Source organism: Mus caroli, unplaced genomic scaffold (genome assembly GCF_978045245.1).
Source record: "Mus caroli unplaced genomic scaffold, Mus_caroli_1 scaffold_14, whole genome shotgun sequence".
Taxonomy (NCBI): Eukaryota; Metazoa; Chordata; class Mammalia; order Rodentia; family Muridae; genus Mus; species Mus caroli.
Genome location: NW_028227269.1, coordinates 49,919,991 through 49,937,149, shown reverse-complemented (window position 1 = coordinate 49,937,149; position 17,159 = coordinate 49,919,991). Strand labels below are relative to the sequence as shown.

The window sequence follows — 17,159 nt, the reverse complement described above, 5'->3', positions numbered from 1 at the left end:
AGGCTGGTCTCAAACTCACAAAGATCCACCTGCCTCTGCCTCCCCCAGTTGCTGGGATTAAAGGGGTATGCCTCCATGCCTGGCCATTTTTTAATTATTTATTTAGTTAGTTATTTTGGTATTTTTGACACAGAGTCTCTCTATCCACCAAAAAAAAAAAAAAAAAAAAAAAAATGGCAGTGTAAAATGTCCAAGAGGTGACCCAATTATATCATGAGAAAATTAGGACAGAAAAGCTAAAGCTGCTACTGTAGGAGAGAAGGGAGATCTTAGTGGTGTAAGTCCTGAGTGAATGTGTGACACAGACACAGCCATGGCAAGGACCCCAGGCCCTCAGACCCAGGGAGGAATGGAAAGCGACCCTTCCCCATCAGAGGGGTGAGTCACAGAGAGGAATGCCAAAGCCTCCTCTCGTTCACGGGTGGATGTTGATAGGGTGCAGAAAATGTCCACCAAAGCTCTCTCCCAACCTAGGTACTTACAGCTTGGACACAGCTCCCTGCAGAGCCTGCTCCTACTGAGACTAGCTCAACTTATCCCTTCTATCCAGCTGTACTATAAACCCCACGCCTTGTTCATCTGCCTCATGTAGTAACTATGCCTCCTTGCCCAGCTGGAGGCAGTAGTGCTGCTTCTCTGCTCAACTCAAAACACACTGTACTTCCTATGGTTTCTCCAGCTGAGGGGCCAGATCACCTGATCCCAGTTTTTCTGCCCGTGTGTCTGTCCTGTGTCTGTCTGTCTTTTCTTCATTACCTCAATCCCATAGTTAGGTTCATCTCTGAAGCCCTGAGAGACATGACATGCTACATGCTGTATACATTCTATATAAGACGTGCCTAACCTCTGTGATTAGGGCTAGGTGTGGTGGCACACACCAGCATTGTTAGTACTGGGGAGGGGGAAGCCGAAGCGTCCAGGCCACTCACAGCTATATAATGAATTGAAGTTCAGACTCAAGATGTATAGAACCCGGTCACAAACAAATGGAACAAACTCCCAAATATTTTTGGTTAACGTATTTCTGAAATTCTTGTTTGGTTTCCTCCTTGAGAAAGCTGAGCTAATCTATCTTTCGACTTCTTTTATTTGTTCTTCTCCTCCTCCCTCCCCTCTTTGTTTTTTGAGACAGTGTTTTCCATGTAGCCTTGGCTGTCCTGGGACTGGCTCTGCCTCCCAAGTGCTGGGACTATAGTTGTGTGTCCCCAGCTTCCTTTCTACTTCTGAAAATTAAAATCTAGCAGGCAAAAATTGACCAAGAAAAATTAAGCCATGTATCTGAATTATCATTCTCTCTCTCTCTCTCCCTCCCTCCCTCCCTCTCTCTGGTTTATTTTTTTGAGACAGGGTGTGGTGATTTGAATATGCTTGGCCCATGGGAAGTGGCACTATTAGAAGGTATGGCCTTGTTGGAGGGAGTGTGTCACTTCAGGGATGGGCTGTGAGGTCCTGTGCTCAAACATTGCCCTGTACAAAAGAGACCCTCCTCCTTGCTGCCTTTGGATTAAGATACAGAACTCTTGGTTCTTCCATGACTGTTTGCCTTCATACTACCATGTTTCTTGCCATAAACCTCTGAAAGTGTAAGCCATCCCCAATTAAATGTTTTCCTTTCTAAGAGTTGCCTTGGCCATTGTGTCTGTTCACAGTAGTAATCCCTGACTAAGGCACAGGGTTTCTCTGTGCATAGCCTGGCTGCCTTGGAATTTGCTCAGCCGACCCTGCTGCCTTCCAACTCACAGAACTCTACCTGGCTCTGCCTCCTGAGTGCTGAGGTTAAAGGCATTTGCTACCACTGTCCAGCTCGTTTATTGCTACTCTGTATTTCATAATAAATTGTAGCAATGCTATATAATCCCTGCTGCAATGTAAATAGGAAATTAAGTTATCAGACTAAGAGCCTGTCAACTGTCAGGAGAGCACATAAACTGATCATACTTCAGTTTACAATCTCCATATCTTACGATGTTTGAATAGTAAAAATATCAAAGTATTTTAATAGTGGTTAAATAAAAGAATTTCAATTAGGGCTATCACATAATAAATACTTTAATGCAACAGGTAAATAATTTATGTTTGTTATCTTATTATTTATGTGCTATCTGTGCATCTGTGTATATGTATGTACACCTGTGCAGGCCAGAAGATGGCATCAGATTCCTTGAAGACAGAGTTACAGGGTGCTGTGAGCTGCTCATCATTGGTGCTGGGATCTAAACCCTGGTTCATGTGAAAAGCATCAAGTATCTGTGATAGGAAGTCAGTTCTCCATCCCCCACTAAAAGCTAAAAGAACAAGAGAGTTGAGGTAAAAGGGAGTGGAGTGGATTCCCTTATAAAGACCAAGGAGAGCCAGCAGAATAGGGCAAGAAAATATTTATATGCAAGAAGAGGCAGGTGAAAAGTCTGAGTGAAGAGACCCAGAATATAAGAGTGGAGTACATGTGTGGGGAGGGGAGGTCGGCAGGCTAAGGGCAGTGTATGAAACAGCCAGGACACTTTAATTGAGCAGGGGCTGCAAATGTGGAAATTCTTGGAAAATGTGGACATTTTCATGTACTAGGGAAATAGTATGGGATTTAAAATATTCCTCGTGCAGAAAGAAAAATACAGCAGATGCAATAAAGTAGCAAAATCTTGATCTCTGTTAACAAGGTTATTAGGGTAGCGTAGGGTACAGTCAGTGATAGAGCATGTGCTTCATATGCAGGGGGGTTCAATCCCCAGAGCAACCATCCAAAACATAAAATAGCAATCTGTAGCTGAGTGTCTAGTTCCATGGCAGACTGCTATTGAACATGCTCAGAAATATGGATTCGATCTTCAGTATTGCAAAAACAAAATATTCTTATTGCTACCCTCAACTAAAAGAAACAAAGTTCAATAAGAGTTATTTTAAATGTCTCTAAAGAATTTTCCCATCTCACCTAATGGGGAGGCTGAAGCAAGAGACTCACAAATTTAAACCCTGTGCTGGCCAGAGAGAGTCTAGCCAGTCTGGGCAGCTTAGCCAGACAGTGTCAAAATATAAAGTAGGATCAGCAAGATGTCCCAGTGGGTGAAGGGTGTTGTGCCCGATGACCTGTATTTGACACCCCTTACTCTGTCCACATATGGCAGAAGAAATGACTCCACCAAGTTGCCTCTGACCTCCACATGTGACCTGATGTATGTCTGTGTATGTGCACATGTGTACTCCCCCCCCCCACATAAATACATGTCAAAAAGAAGGGTTGGGAAGAGAATAGCAGTGCTAGCCTAGCATGCACAAAGCCCTGGGTTCAATTTCTAGTCCTGGAAAAGAAAATTAAAAAAAAAAAAAAAAAAAAAAAGAGTTGCACCTTTTTCTGTGGGGCAGCTGTTATGTACTGTCAATAGGCTGCACTGTCCATAGAAAGGCACAATTAAAGGTGATTAAATATGCTGTTATATCTTTTCAAGGGGTTGAAGGTATGGCCTCAGTAGTGTGTCTTACATATGTGAGTCTGGAGTTGATCATTAATACAAGAAAGAAGAAAGAACAAGACAAGTCCAAACCAAACCACAGCAGTCTCCAAAGGAGAGCGCTGTCCTACACAGGCTGTTCAGGACAGGGGCCCCTTGCCCGGCATCATCTTTTTGAATATAGCCTGATGCTCCATTGGGAGACAAGCCACATTCTATATATTTTTTTCTTTATTTACATTTCAAGTGTTATCCTATTTTCCAGTTTCCCCAGCTCCTGGAAACCCCCTACCCCATCCTCTCTCCCCCTGCTTCTATGAGGGTGTTCTTCCACCCACCCACCCACTCCCACTTCCCCACCTTCAATTCCCCTACACTGGGGCATCTTTCGAGCCTTCACAGGACCAAAGACCTCTCCTCCCATTGATGCCTGACAAGCATCCTCTGCTACATATGCAGCTGGAGCCATGTGTACTCCCTGGTTGATGGACAAGCCACATTCTTAAGCTTGTCAAATTATCACCTTGGAGAGTCTGGCCAATTTCCCGTTTGTTCATGCTTTCCAACCATTCTGCTCTGAAGTTTGGAGATTTGATTGTACACTCTTAGCCAATGGTCAATTTGGCTCCAGATCTTCTTTCCTCTCTCTTCTATTTTGATATCTCTGTAAGATAGCTATTATACAACATTACCACAGCCTACTTTTTTTTTCTGACTCATAATACCCAGGAGACAATTGCAAAATGAATTTGGTCTAGAATTTTATATAGTATCATGGGTTTCTTAAAGGTTTGGTGTCCATTTTCTTTTTCTTTTACACACAATATTTTATTTGCCTGACTCAGTACCCTGAAAATATATAAGAAGGTATTTGAGTATTTGAGTATTATATACTCCCAACTTATTTCAAAGCCCAGAATTCCCTGGTATACTTTGGCTTGTGTAATATATAAAGTATATATTTGTAATTTTCATAGTATAGTGGTTTGAATATGTTTGGTCTAGGGAGTGGCACTATTTGGAGGCGTGTCCTTGGAGTAGGTGTGTCCCTGTGGGCGTGGGCTTTAAGACCCTCTTCCTAGCTGCCTGGAAGCTAGTCTTTTCCTGGTTGTCTTTGGGTGCAGATGTAGAACTCTCACCTCCTGCTGTACCATGCTGGCCTGGAAGCTGCTATGCTCATGCCTTGATGATAATGGACTGAACTTCTGAATCTCTAAGCCAGCCCCAATGAAATATTGTTTTTATAAGAGTTGCCTTGATCATAGTGTCTGTTCTTAGCAGTAAAAAACAAACTAAGACACATAGCCACAAACAACTTCTGTGATGAGTCAGTATCTGATCTCATTTTGTAGGCTGGGCCTCAGTGCAGGTTAGAGCTGCCTCCTTTTTGGTCGTAGCTATGTAATATGTGGTATGCTCCTCGGGTCTGAACTCATGTCAGTTCTTTTTTTTTTTTTTAAGATTTATTTATTTATTTTATGCATGAGTATACTGTAGCTCTCTCCAGACACACCAGAAGAGGGCATCAGATCCCATTACAGATGGTTATGAGCCACCATGTGGTTGCTGGGAATTGAACTCAGGACCTCTGGCAGAGCAGTCAGTGCTCTTAACCACTGAATCATCTTTCCAGCCCCTCATGTCAATTCTTATGAAACCTTCTGTAGGCTGTAAAATTTGTTTGCTCTTTTACTTTATACGTGCAAATACCCTGTTATTTCCCAGAGTAATGGAATCACCTGAAATTACTATAATGTCAAACATGCTAATGATGAATACTGAGCCTAATCAAAGGACAGTAGGCAAATTGTGAAGGGAGATTTTATTTCCTTGTTTCCCAATGCACACACGCTCACTGATATGAAGGGGTGGGGACCACTTCCTATTATACAATGGAACTTGCTAAAGTCACCAAGAACTGTGTTGTGACTTGTTCTCCCAGCCATGAAAACAAGAATTCTTGTCATACCCTTTATGATGAGGAAAAACAACAACTAGTATTTATGAACCTGCTTGAGTTCTTCAGTGGGAAGATGACAGGTCACCAAGACAGTGCTTAGATAATCACAAGTCACTACTTGGTTCTCAAAGGCAGAGCAGAGTACAAGCTTTTCATAGTCACATTTGAAACAACTGATAAGAAGGTATCTGAGTATTATCTATTCCCAACTTAGTTAAAAGCCTGGAATTCTTTGGTATACTTTGGCTTTTATAATACATGTAAATTAAATACGACAAGTCCAGCTGACTAAGCATATTGGTTCAAATATCACTTGTAGGATAGAAAACAAAGTGCCCTAAAAACTAAGCTGATCAAAAATATAGGCATGTTTTTAAACCAAACCAAACCAAACAACAACAAAACAAGGTCTCACTGTGTGCTTTAGTCTAGCCTAGAATTCATCACATGGCTCAGGGTTCAGGCTCTCAGCAATAATTCTGCCTCAGCCTCCCCAGTGCAGAAAGTACCGAGCAGCCATACATAGACTTTCTTGAAGATTATCATGAACTGAGCAAGCTGAAGTCCATTTGCAATCCCAGCACTTGGGTGGCAGAAACAGGAGGATCTCACCCTCAAGGGCAGCACACCATTTTACCCTCCACCTACCTACCCCAAGTCATTCTGAAAGGAGGAGAATCTGGGCAAGAGCAGGGAGGAGTGACAGGTGAGAGAACAGGATAAATAGGAAGTTTCAAAGGGGACTGAAGAGAGGAAATGACTCAGCAAGGGGTCAGAGAGAGAATTCCAGTTAGGGAAGCTGAACTGTTATAGCATAACTCGGAGAACTTGTTATCTAAAAGTTCTAGAGACTCATTCAGTGTTCTCAGGAGCAGTGGGCAGGAAGCACAATGTCAACAGTGTAAAACATCATCTCAGCAGAGCAGAAAACTTGGCTATTTGTTTCTGTTTCTTTGTTGAGACAGGGTTTCCTTGTGTAAAGATCCTGTCTATTCTGGAACTGGCTTTGTAGACCAGGCTGGCCTCAAACTCAAAGATCTGCCTGTCTCCACTTAAGACAGACAATAGAACAACAACAGGTATCTTTTTGCAGGGTAGGTGGGGGGCAACCTTACCTTGAGCTGAAGTGTGAAATGAGAAATATAAATGTGCAACTTGCTCTTTGATATAATCACCAGCCATGTGGGCTTCAGATCCCTAAAAAAGCTTCCTTGTGTTCATAAAATAGGTACCCAGGATGTAAGTTTTTCTGAGCTTTTTATGTGTCCTTCCTTAAGGAATGGGACTGCTTGAACCAGCTGTATGCTGATTGTCAAGAGCTCTTACTACTATTTCTTCATATTTAAAAAAAAGATGTACTTACTTATGTGAGTACACTGTTGCTCTCTTCAGACACACCAGAAGAGAGCACTGTATCCCATTTCAGAAGGTTGTGAGTCACTGTGGTTGCTGGGAACTGAACTCAGGACGCCTAGGAGAGCAGTCAGTGCTCTTAACTGCTGAGTCATCTCTCCAGCCTCATTTCTTCATTTATTAAAGACTACATTTCATAAATATGGTAATAAGTGTAACAGATCCAATTAGTTCTTTATAACACAGCAGACATGACAAAATAAAATGTATTTCTTTTTCTCTCTGAAGTAATATGAAGTCACTTATATGCTCCAATGTGAAAATGTGAATAGGCTTTCATAGTGAAAATAAAAGTTTAAAAACATAACCAATTTTATATACTATTTCTTGTATAGCTGTAAGTACTGTGTATTTTTCTTTTCATTTGCTGTTACATAGGTTATTAGTTTGTTTGTTTGTTTTCTTCTTCTTCTTTTCTTTTTTGGCTTTTCCAGACAGGGTTTCTCTGTTGTCCTGGCTGTCTGGGAACTCTGCAGACCAAGTTGGTCTGAAACTCAGAGACCAGGTTGTCTACCTCTGCCTCCTCCTGAGTGCTGGGATTAAAGACATGGTTCACCAAGCCCGGTAGCCAGGCTGTTACCTCTATTTACTTTAAGAACTTATGAGTTTAATGAGGATAATTCCTGTGAAACCAAGCACTGAAAAATGCACACTATAGCACCTAAAAACTTGACCCTTTGTGTATGTAGTATTTCATTCTAAAACCATTTAATGATGAAGGAAGATATCGTTGTGTTGATTTAGTTCATTTTAAAGTTCTATTTACAATACTTTCATTTTGTTTCGATCAAAATTTCTGCCACTAATGACAATATCTGCGTTCATTGATTTCTAAACATCAGTCTCTTTGAAAGTTATCGTTTGCCATCCAACCCACTATTCTCAAGAATTCAAGATATCACAACTTCTTCCATTAAAAAAAAAAAAAACAAAGAAGCAATAGCTCAAACTCCCTCAAACACAGACAATCTCAGAATAATAAAGAGTTAAGAAGTTACAACGGGCGGCCAGGAGCACCGAAATGGGACCAGAGAAGCAGGTTGCGACGAAGCCCAGGAACCAGTGAGAAAGTCCGGAAGAATCTAGGCTATTTGCCAAAAGTAGACGTCTCCAGAATCCTGCAGACTGACTGGTGCCACGAAACCAGAGGTCAAGTGAGTGACAGGCAGAAAAGAGGCCCGACCCTCTGGGACTGAGCAAAACACGCCAGGAATTCTAGAGAAACGTCAGGAATTCCAGGGCAGTACGGAGGACGCCTTGCACGCAGCCCCAGAGCCCCGGCCCTCGGCTGAGACCCACGCTGCCCCTAAGGATACGTGCGTGAGGAAAACGACCCGGAAGCCCAACGCCCACGCGCTTCCCCAAAGTCAAGGCAGCATCCCGATTCCACGGACGTAGAAAAGCTGGGGCCCGGCGCCCGAGTGGGGGCGGGGCCCAGGCCTTTCCCCGCCCCCCGAAGAGCGGTCCATCCTCAGTGCGCCTGCGTGGGGTGAGGCCGGACTCTATTTGGCTCTCCGGAGTGCGGCTTGCCGCGGCGTTCGCTACCCAGCGTGCCGTGCGCGAGCGGCGGCCCTCCGTCCCTCCTCCTCCTCCGTCCCTCCCTCCTCCCGCCGCGGCCCCCCTCTCCCCCAAAGTGAGTGAGTGAGACGGGCAGATGGAGGAGGGACCGTAATGGCGGCGGCCGGCAGCTCCCTGCTCTGATCCGCGGCAAGCACACGGCAACGACCCCCTCCCCGGCCGTCTCCCGGCCGGCCCCCCGCCCTGCGGTCGGCGCGGGGCCACCGTCCCGGCCCTCCCCGCAGCTGTCGGCGTCTGGCTCTGCGCCCCGGCCGGGGCCCCACACACAATGGACGAGCTGGCCGGAGGCGGCGGCGGCGGCCAGGGGATGGCAGCCCCTCCCCGGCCGCAGCAGGGACCCGGGGGGAACCTGAGCCTGCCGCCGGGAGCGAACGGAGCGCCGGGCGGTGGGGGTCCTCCGGCCGCCGAGGCGGCGGGGCCCCCGGCAGGCCCGGAGTTGTCCCGGCCACAACAGTACACGATCCCGGGGATCCTACACTACATCCAGCACGAGTGGGCTCGCTTCGAGATGGAGCGGGCGCACTGGGAGGTGGAGCGGGCCGAGCTGCAGGTACGTCACCCGTCACCCCTCTCGACTGCGGGCTGGGGCCCGGGCCACGGGCCGGGGGGTGGGGCCGGGGCTGAGGCCCGTGCCCTCAGGGGCGGAGGGGACCTACCTGAGCGGCTCCGGCGGGCGAGCGGTGACGGCGCTCCCGGCGCCCCCTCCCCCGCTCCCGCAGCGCCCGGCTCCCTGCTCACGGGCGGCGCGCTGCGGGCATCCTTGGGGCAGCCATTTTGGCTTTTAGCATGGCGTCCGCAGGGCTCCTCGGGAGCCACCTCTCCTGGGCCTCCGGGGTTTGGGCCCAGCGCCTCTGGGCGAGAGTCTGGCGTGGGCCCGCTAGGCACTGAGTTTGCGCTCGTGGGTCCCCTTGAGGGTGAAGCCACGCGGAGAGGGCCTGGGATGAGCGACTTGGCCTCCTGGCTCCTGCAACCCCTTCCGATGTGGCGTCCTGCCCCCTCCCCCGCGCCTCGGTACGCACTTGCCTCTTGACAGCCACGCCGCTTCGGGCTACCGCCGCGCACAATGGCTCGCGGCCGGCCGGAGAAGTTTGCCTTCCCATCCTCAACTCTTTTAAGCTTGGATTTCCTTTAGCGCTTATTGATTCATCAACACTTTAACTCAATATTTCTCTCTTGAGTCGGCTTCTCTAGAGTTCCCTTCTATATTCATGTTTTTACTGATGCAAAGCAAAGCTGGGCTATCTGCACAGTATTTAGGAAATGTCTGCGGAAAGAATTGGTCTTAATTTGAAGTAGACCGTACTTATCGCTTAGTACAAGCTAAAACGGAGTTAAATGTCCACTTAATGTGATCCTCTGACAGACTTGAGTTATCCTAACTTTTGGAAGGTGGCAGTTGCGGGTTCATGCCTTGAATTTTTAAAATTGCTGCATCTGTTTGAAAGGATTATTCATGCTGGAGGATGGTTGCATTTAGTTTTAAGTTCCTTTCCAGGGTATAATTTAAGCTTAGAAGAAAAAAAAGCGTGCATCTAATTAAACGTTGCACCTGTTTTTCAGATGTTTAAATTTCGACATAAGCAATATTGTTCGTTATTATACACACACACACACACACACACACACACAATTCCTTTGGTTAGAAATAATGTTGAAACAACACGTGATTAATGAATGTAGAAAAGGTATCCTCAAATAAATATGAGTCTTCAGTTTGGTGTCAAATAGTAAACTTTTTAATTACATTGATTAATTTATTTCTGACCTGATTATTTACAAACTATAAACAATTTTATTCAAAAATTAAAAATAACCAGGTGTAGTGGCACAAGTCCTTAATCTCAGTGCTCAGGAGGGAGATGTTTAATATCCATGAGTTCAGGTCAGGCTGATTTATATAGAGGTCCAGGACAATTGCGGTTACATAAGAGTCTATCTTAAACAAACAAAAAAGTAAAAGAAAATTAAAAATAAGGTTGTTTCATTGCCAAAAGCATTGCAAAGCAATTGATTCAACCAGTAAACTTTTTTGGTTATGGGCTTTTGTTATTGTTTTGTTTTTTGAAACTGGCTTTTTTCTCTGTGTACCTCTGGCTGTCCTGGAAGTAATTCTGTAGATCGGGCTGGCCTCGAACTCAGATATTCACCTGCCTCTGCCTTTGCTGGGATCAAAGGTGTGTGCCCTCACCATCTAGTATTGTGGTTGCTTTTGAGACAGGGTCTCTGTTGTCTTGGGTGATCTGAAAACTCACTGTGTAGAACAGGCTGGTTTAGATCTCTTAGAGGTCCACATGCTACCTCTTGAAGTGCTGGAATTATAAAGGCTTGTACCACCTCACCTGGCAAGCCAGTAAACTTTTATTTAACTCCACAAAGTGGGTGAAGTTAAATTTTACAACAACAAAATCCTACTTATTTTATATGGCACCTTTAGTTGATTCCGTAATCTTAAAATTATGCTTAAAAAATACACTTGTGTTTTAGAGATTACTACTTTCAAAAAACTTATGTCAAAATTGCTGTGGTTTCTTTTAAATTTCTGAGTCTACTATTCTTGGATTTAGAGTTTTGTGGGCATACATCTTTCTAGTATGTTGATACCGACTTTTCCATGTGGATAGAGAGAAGGTAATCTGTTAAAAATTGCATTGAGGCTTTTGCTGAATTGATAAACCACCAGGTCCTTATATAGCATTTGATCCTTGTACTGTTGTTTTGATTTTCAAATTAGCAATTGAATTTGTCACTCAGGCATGATTAATGTAACTAGCTAAGAAAGCATCTTGTATCCAAATTAACAAGTTTTACATTACTGAAATACATGGTTTTCTTTTTCATTGTTCCTGATCTTAACAGCAACAGAAAAGGATTTTTAAGGATTCTGTAGCTTGGTTTCTTTCAGATTGATAGTCTTTATTTACTTGCTTTTCCCCTCCTTTTAAACCTTTTTATTAGGTTTCATTATGTGTGTGTATGTGCATGTGCACATGAGTTCAGGTGCTCAAAGGCCAGAGGGTGGGTTCCTCTGGAGCTGGAGTTGCAGGTGTTGTGAGCCTCCCTGCTGTGGGGGCTGGGACTGGGGCTAAGGTACCCTGGAAGATGTGCCATTTCTCCAGCCAGTTTACTCTGTTTAAAGAATGTTATATGATGTTCTCTGGTTCTATTTTATCCAGAGACATTTGCATTATTTTATACTGATACTTTTGGAATAAAATGTTCACAACTGGATTGTTTATATGTCCTTGTATGTGCTGTATATTTTAAAAATTGTTTTATTGGATTAATTAACAGTGTTTCAGATTTGTTTGTAGAATATTGAATGTGCTTTAAGTGCTGTCACTCATTGTGTGTGGTGGGGGCCAGGACTGTTTAGAAAAAGCTGCCTGAACCTTGGTAGGTGGCCCACAGTGGCCTTGAATGGTATTAGTCTAATTAAAACTGCTTGTGAGTACATACTTCAAAGTTTTGTGTTGAATGTATGTGTAAAAAAATACATGTGTTGTATTTAAGCTGTAAGTTTAAAATTATTTCTGTTACTTTCCTAAAAACAAGACTACTACTACTTTTTTTAGAAAAAAGATTTATTTTATGTATGAGTACAACTATAGCTGTCTTCAGACACACCAGAAGAGGGCGTCAGATCCTATTACAGATGGTTGTGAGCCATCATGTGGTTGCTGGGAATTGAACTCAGGACCTTTGGAAGAGCAGTCTCTTAGCCATCTCTCCAGCCCACAAGACTACTTCTGTTTTTATATGTAGTTCTGAATGTTCTACGTTTTATCAACACTTTTTTTTTTTGAGACTATCTTGTAATGTTGCTAGGCTAGACCTTAACTCCTGGGTATAAGTGATTCTCTGCCTCAGCCTCCTAGGTAGCAGGGACTAAGATGCAAACACACACTTTTTGGCTGTGTTGGAAAGTGAACCTTGAGCTTATGCATGCCATTTAGTGTCTGTGTTTTGTGATCTCCCACAGCACACAGATGGAGGTCAGTTTTCACTTTTCACTATCAGAGCCCTGAGGATCCTACTTCTTTACCCCTCAACCATTTCACTGTCTTTACAAAAAAAATTTTTTTAATTCTTCAATTCTTTCTTACCTGTTATCCTCAGTAAGAGTCTTGTCCCTTATGAACATTGCATAACACAAGTCCCACGCTTCCCACATCATGATTGACCTTCAAATTTCCAAATCCTGTAGCTTTATACACAGTATTGGGTTTAAACTACATTTTCTGCTGTCAACTATTTCTTCCCCCAAATCTTTTCCTAAAGATTTAGGCCTTCGATCCTAGAAGTGGGGAGGCAAAAGCAGGTGGACTTCTCTTGAGTTCCAGGCTAACCAGAGGTATATAGTGAGGCTGTCTCAAGCAATGGACTCTTTATTTGACTTCCATTCTATTCATTCCTTCTTTCATTTTCTCTGTTTCATCTCTTTTTGGTTTTTGAGACAGGGTCTTAACTATGTATTCCTGGTTGGTGTGGTGCTCAACTGTGTAGCTTAGGATAGCCTCAACTAACGGCAGTCTTCATGCCTTACCTTTTTCAATAAAAGGAACAGTATAGGGCACCTCCATTCTTGTCCACTTTCTGTAATATACTCTTTTGTTTTTAGTTGTAGTCTGAAGTTCTAATTCTTTTGTCCTTTTCACTGTATTTTACTAAAAACACACACAAAATTTTTATTACATTTTGATTATTTTCTGTGTGCCTGTGTGTATGTGGGCATGCACATGGGCACAGTGTATGTTTTGAGGTTAAAAGACCATGTGGGCCTAGATATTGAACTTAGGTTAGCAGGTATAGTAAATAGAAGTCTATATGGGCCGTCTTCAGGGCCATAATCCTGTTTACAATCTCAGTAGTACTCAGATTTACTATTTGTTATTCTAATGCACAGGTTTGTGAGGTTGGTGAAATTTAAATTTCTGACTCTGAAATATTGGGGTCCACCCAGAGTTTAAAAATGTGCTCAAATATACATTTGGAGATAGCAGAAAGCAAAGCTGGGATTTAAACTCAGGGTCATGCTTTTAGCTTTCAGACTTATTTGTAAATTTCTTGTTTAACTTTTCTATACCAATTCAACTGTTACCTCTTCAGCTAGTTGTGTATCCCTGTTCTCCCTATAACCACATTAAACCTGTATTAAACCTGTTCCGTTAATATTATTCCTACTATTTAGCCACAGAGTCCTTTTCCATAGTGTATTCAGTCTCTTGAATTTTATTTTGGTTTTTCGAGACAGGGTTGTCCTGGAACTCACTTTGTGAGTGAGTGACCAGGCTGGCCTCGAACTCAGAAATCTGCCTGCTTCTGCCTCCCAAGTGCTGAGATTAAAGGCGTGCGCCACCACCGCTCGGCCCAGTCTCCTGAATTTTATTAATTTTTTCATACTTATTTATTGAGTAAATATGTGCTGCTTTGGGCTACTCTCTGGTCTATAATTACATATGAAACCAAGACTTCACCTAGGGAGCTTGTTTGGAAGTGATAAAATGCTTCAAGTGGCAGATTAAAAGACACTTAGAAAGTAAATGAGATTGAAGTTTATGAGCTTTCAGTTAATTTTATTATTTTCTGTGTGCTGGATTAATGTTTCAAAATATGCTTCAAAATACAGTCTTGTGTTCTCCCACAAACTCCAGATATTAAGTTCTTTAATATATCCTTACTCTTTTATGAGGTAGGGTCTTTTGTATCAAGGTTGAATCTTGAACTTACTTTCCACTTCCCCAGTGCTGGAATTACAGGTGTAAACTGGTTTGTGTGGTACTGTGAGTCCAACCGAAGCTCCAAGGCTTGCTTCATGCATAGGAGGCAAGAATCCTACCTGAGTTGTAATCTCAGCCCTTCATTGCATTCTTGCAGCTCTCCCCACCCCTCAAATCTACCTTTAGATTTTAAAGTTTTTGTTTTGTTTTGTTTTGTTTCTGAGACAGGGTTTCTCTGTGTAGCTCTGGCTGTCCTGGAACTCACTCTGTAGACCAGGCTGGCCTCGAACTCAGAAATCCACCTGCCTCTGTAGATTTCAAGTTTTAAGCCCTGATTTACTCTGTGTGCTCCATTACACTGCTACCATTGTCTTTGTTCATAGTGCTCTTCTTGCCTAAACTCTGTAATGTAATCTAAAATTTATTCTATATGCTGCCTGTGTTTTTAAGTTTATCTTTTATATTGCAACTACAATTGTATTTTTATAAACTTGCTTTAGCATTTTTATTGTGGATTGTTTTAAATACATGCTTAGAAAATACAGTCTGAGATCTCCCACAAACTGTTACTTATCTTAAAGTATAACCCCTAAGATCATTATCTTTCCCCCAAGACAGAGACTCTTGTATTTCAGGCTGGCTTGTCTCAGTGTGTTGAGAAGGATAATCTTGAATTCTTGACAATATTGGGATTATAGCAGTGTAACACTATGCCTGCTTATTGTGGTTCTGGGGATGGAACCCAGGGCTTTGTGCATGCTGGGTAAGCATTCTGCAAACTGAGCTATATAGCCTTTTTCTTGATCAATCTTATTTTAACTTATTTAAGTCCATTTGCCCACATGTCATTATTTTTGAATGAATTATTTTGAATTACATGGTTTTGGAACCATGTAATTTCACTCATGACATTTTAATATAAAGCCTATGTATTGGCTCATGCCTATGAGCCTAACACTTGGACAGGCTGAAACAGGAGGATAACTGTTAATTTGAGACCAGTCTAGTTAGCTAGTGAGTTCTAGGCTAACCTGGGTAACAGGGAGGGCCTGTCTCAAACAAAACAATTAAAGTCATATATATATTTATAAAGATAAGGGCTATTAAACACAACTGCAGTATGACTTCTGTATTAGTCAAGTTTCTAGAGTCACAGAACTTACGGGTAGTCTCTATAGTAAGGGAATTTCTTGATGACTTATAGTCTGTACTCTAACTATCCAACAATGGTCAGCAGCGGCTGTGAATGGAAGTCCAAGGATCCAGCAGTTGCTCAGTCCCACACGGCAAGCAGGTGAAGGAGAGTGACTCTTCCTTCTTCCAATGTCCTTATGAAGGCCTCCAGCAGAAGTTGTGGCCCAGGTTAAAGGTGTGTACCATCACTCGTGGATCTGGGACCTGCTTGTCCCAGGCTGACCTTGAACTCAGAGGTCTCCTTTCCTGAGCCTAAGCTCATGGCCACTATGCCTCAAGATCTCCAGGTCAGAAACATGTGTCTTCCAGTCTCAAGATCTGGATCACAGGTGAGCCTTCCAATTCTGGATTGTAATTCATTCCAGATATAGTCAAGTTGACAACCAGGAATAGCCACTATAACTACTACATGTCATATTGTTAAGATAGATTATTAGTTCCTCGATTTTATCAAATATATACTGTTTAGATTTCCAGCTTAGAATCTTGGTGTCTCTTTGAATCAGGGTCCACATTGTGGCTTGAACCATTTCTATCTCAGTCATTTTCGTTCAAGAAATTAGACAAGGGCCAGGGAAATGGTTCAGCTGGTAAAAGCACTGGCTGCTAAGACCGAGTGTGATCTCAGGGACTCACATAGTAGGAGGTCAAGTTGTTCTCTGACTTCATGTATGTGCTTGAAGACATACTCACATGGATACATGTGTGGACACACACACACACACAGTGGGAAGGAGGAGATCCATTATTTCTTTAAGGTTCTTCATGTCTGAGTTTTGTTTAGCACTGCCCTTGTGTTGGAATTTTAGTCCCTTGTATGGTCCTGCTTGCTTTCCTTACAACTTGATTTGTTGACCCTAGGGGCTTGATCAGAGTTGTTTTATTCTCCTGCTCTTCCTGGAGGGAGGAATGTGAGGAAGGCAGGCCAGTTTTCCAGGTGGTGCTAAGGTCTTTGACCAGAAGGCATGTAGTCAGTCATAAGCTTGGTTTTGGTGGTGTTACCAGCTATTTGATACAAAGGCTTAGGAATGATCATGTGTAAGGACAATCAATTTTGTTGTTGGGTTTTTTTTTTTTTTAATGTAATAAGCCCAGGCTACTTACCGTCTCAGTCTCTAAGTTAGACAATCTTTTTTATGCTTGTTTGTTTCAATGAAGTATGTATTAGAACTTTTGTGATTTAAGACATTTTATTTCCCTAACATTTGCTTTGACTTTTGGATGTGATATTGTTGTACATTTATTTTAAGTCAGTTATAAGTAAGTACTCAGTAAATGTTAGGGGTGATATTTAGTTACTGCTTGTTAATAATAATAAAAGATCTATCTATATCTGTCTGTCTGTGTATCTGTCTATCATCTGTCTGTCCTCTCTCCCTTTTTTTTTTTCTGAGATAGGAGCTCATGTAGGCCAGGCAGGCCTTAAGTTTGCTGTGTAGCTGAGATTGACCTCTGGTCTTCTGTTCTCTTCAGACACACCAGAAGAGGGCATCAGATCCTATTACGAATGGTTGTGAGCCACCATGTGGTTGCTGGGAATTGAACTCAGGACCTCTGGAAGAGCATTCAGTGCTCTTAACTGCTGAGCCATCTCTCCAGCCCATGAAGCTATTTGTTAATGGAGATGTAATGGTTTTGATGTTGTCTTAGATACTGTACTGTTCTGTTGCTGTAAAGAGACACCATTACCAAGTCAACTTATAGAAGAGAGCATTTCATTGGGTTTGCTTATAGTTTGAGTAGGCTAGTCTGTTTTCATCATGGCTGGGAACATGGTGAGAGGCAGGTAAGCAGGTAGGCTTGTTCTGGATTAGGCTGAGAGCTTACATCCTGATGGGTAGGTAGGTAGGAGGC

General features: G+C 42.9%; 2 protein-coding genes across 8 annotated transcripts in view; one reads left to right on the top strand and one right to left on the bottom strand.

Moving 5' to 3' along the window:
* The window catches only part of Ap4s1 (adaptor related protein complex 4 subunit sigma 1), a 58,060-nt gene extending 48,798 nt beyond the window's left edge, over positions 1-9,262 (bottom strand). For all 3 annotated transcript variants that reach the window (XM_085830352.1, XM_021179724.3, XM_085830354.1), the window contains exon 1: positions 9,051-9,262. The gene's annotated coding sequence lies outside the window, so the exon portion shown is untranslated. The remainder of the gene's footprint in view (positions 1-9,050) is intronic.
* Strn3 (striatin 3) overlaps positions 8,353-17,159 on the top strand; it is a 75,627-nt gene continuing 66,820 nt past the window's right edge. The window contains exon 1 of one of the 5 annotated variants that reach the window (XM_021179720.3): positions 8,353-8,944. In XM_021179720.3, the coding sequence (XP_021035379.1) occupies positions 8,663-8,944 (282 nt within the window). In that variant the 5' untranslated portion in view covers positions 8,353-8,662. Of the gene's footprint in view, positions 8,945-9,188; positions 9,406-17,159 lie in introns of those variants that run through there. The other 4 variants (XM_029484720.2, XM_021179721.3, XM_021179722.3 and 1 more) reach the window with 4 other exon arrangements.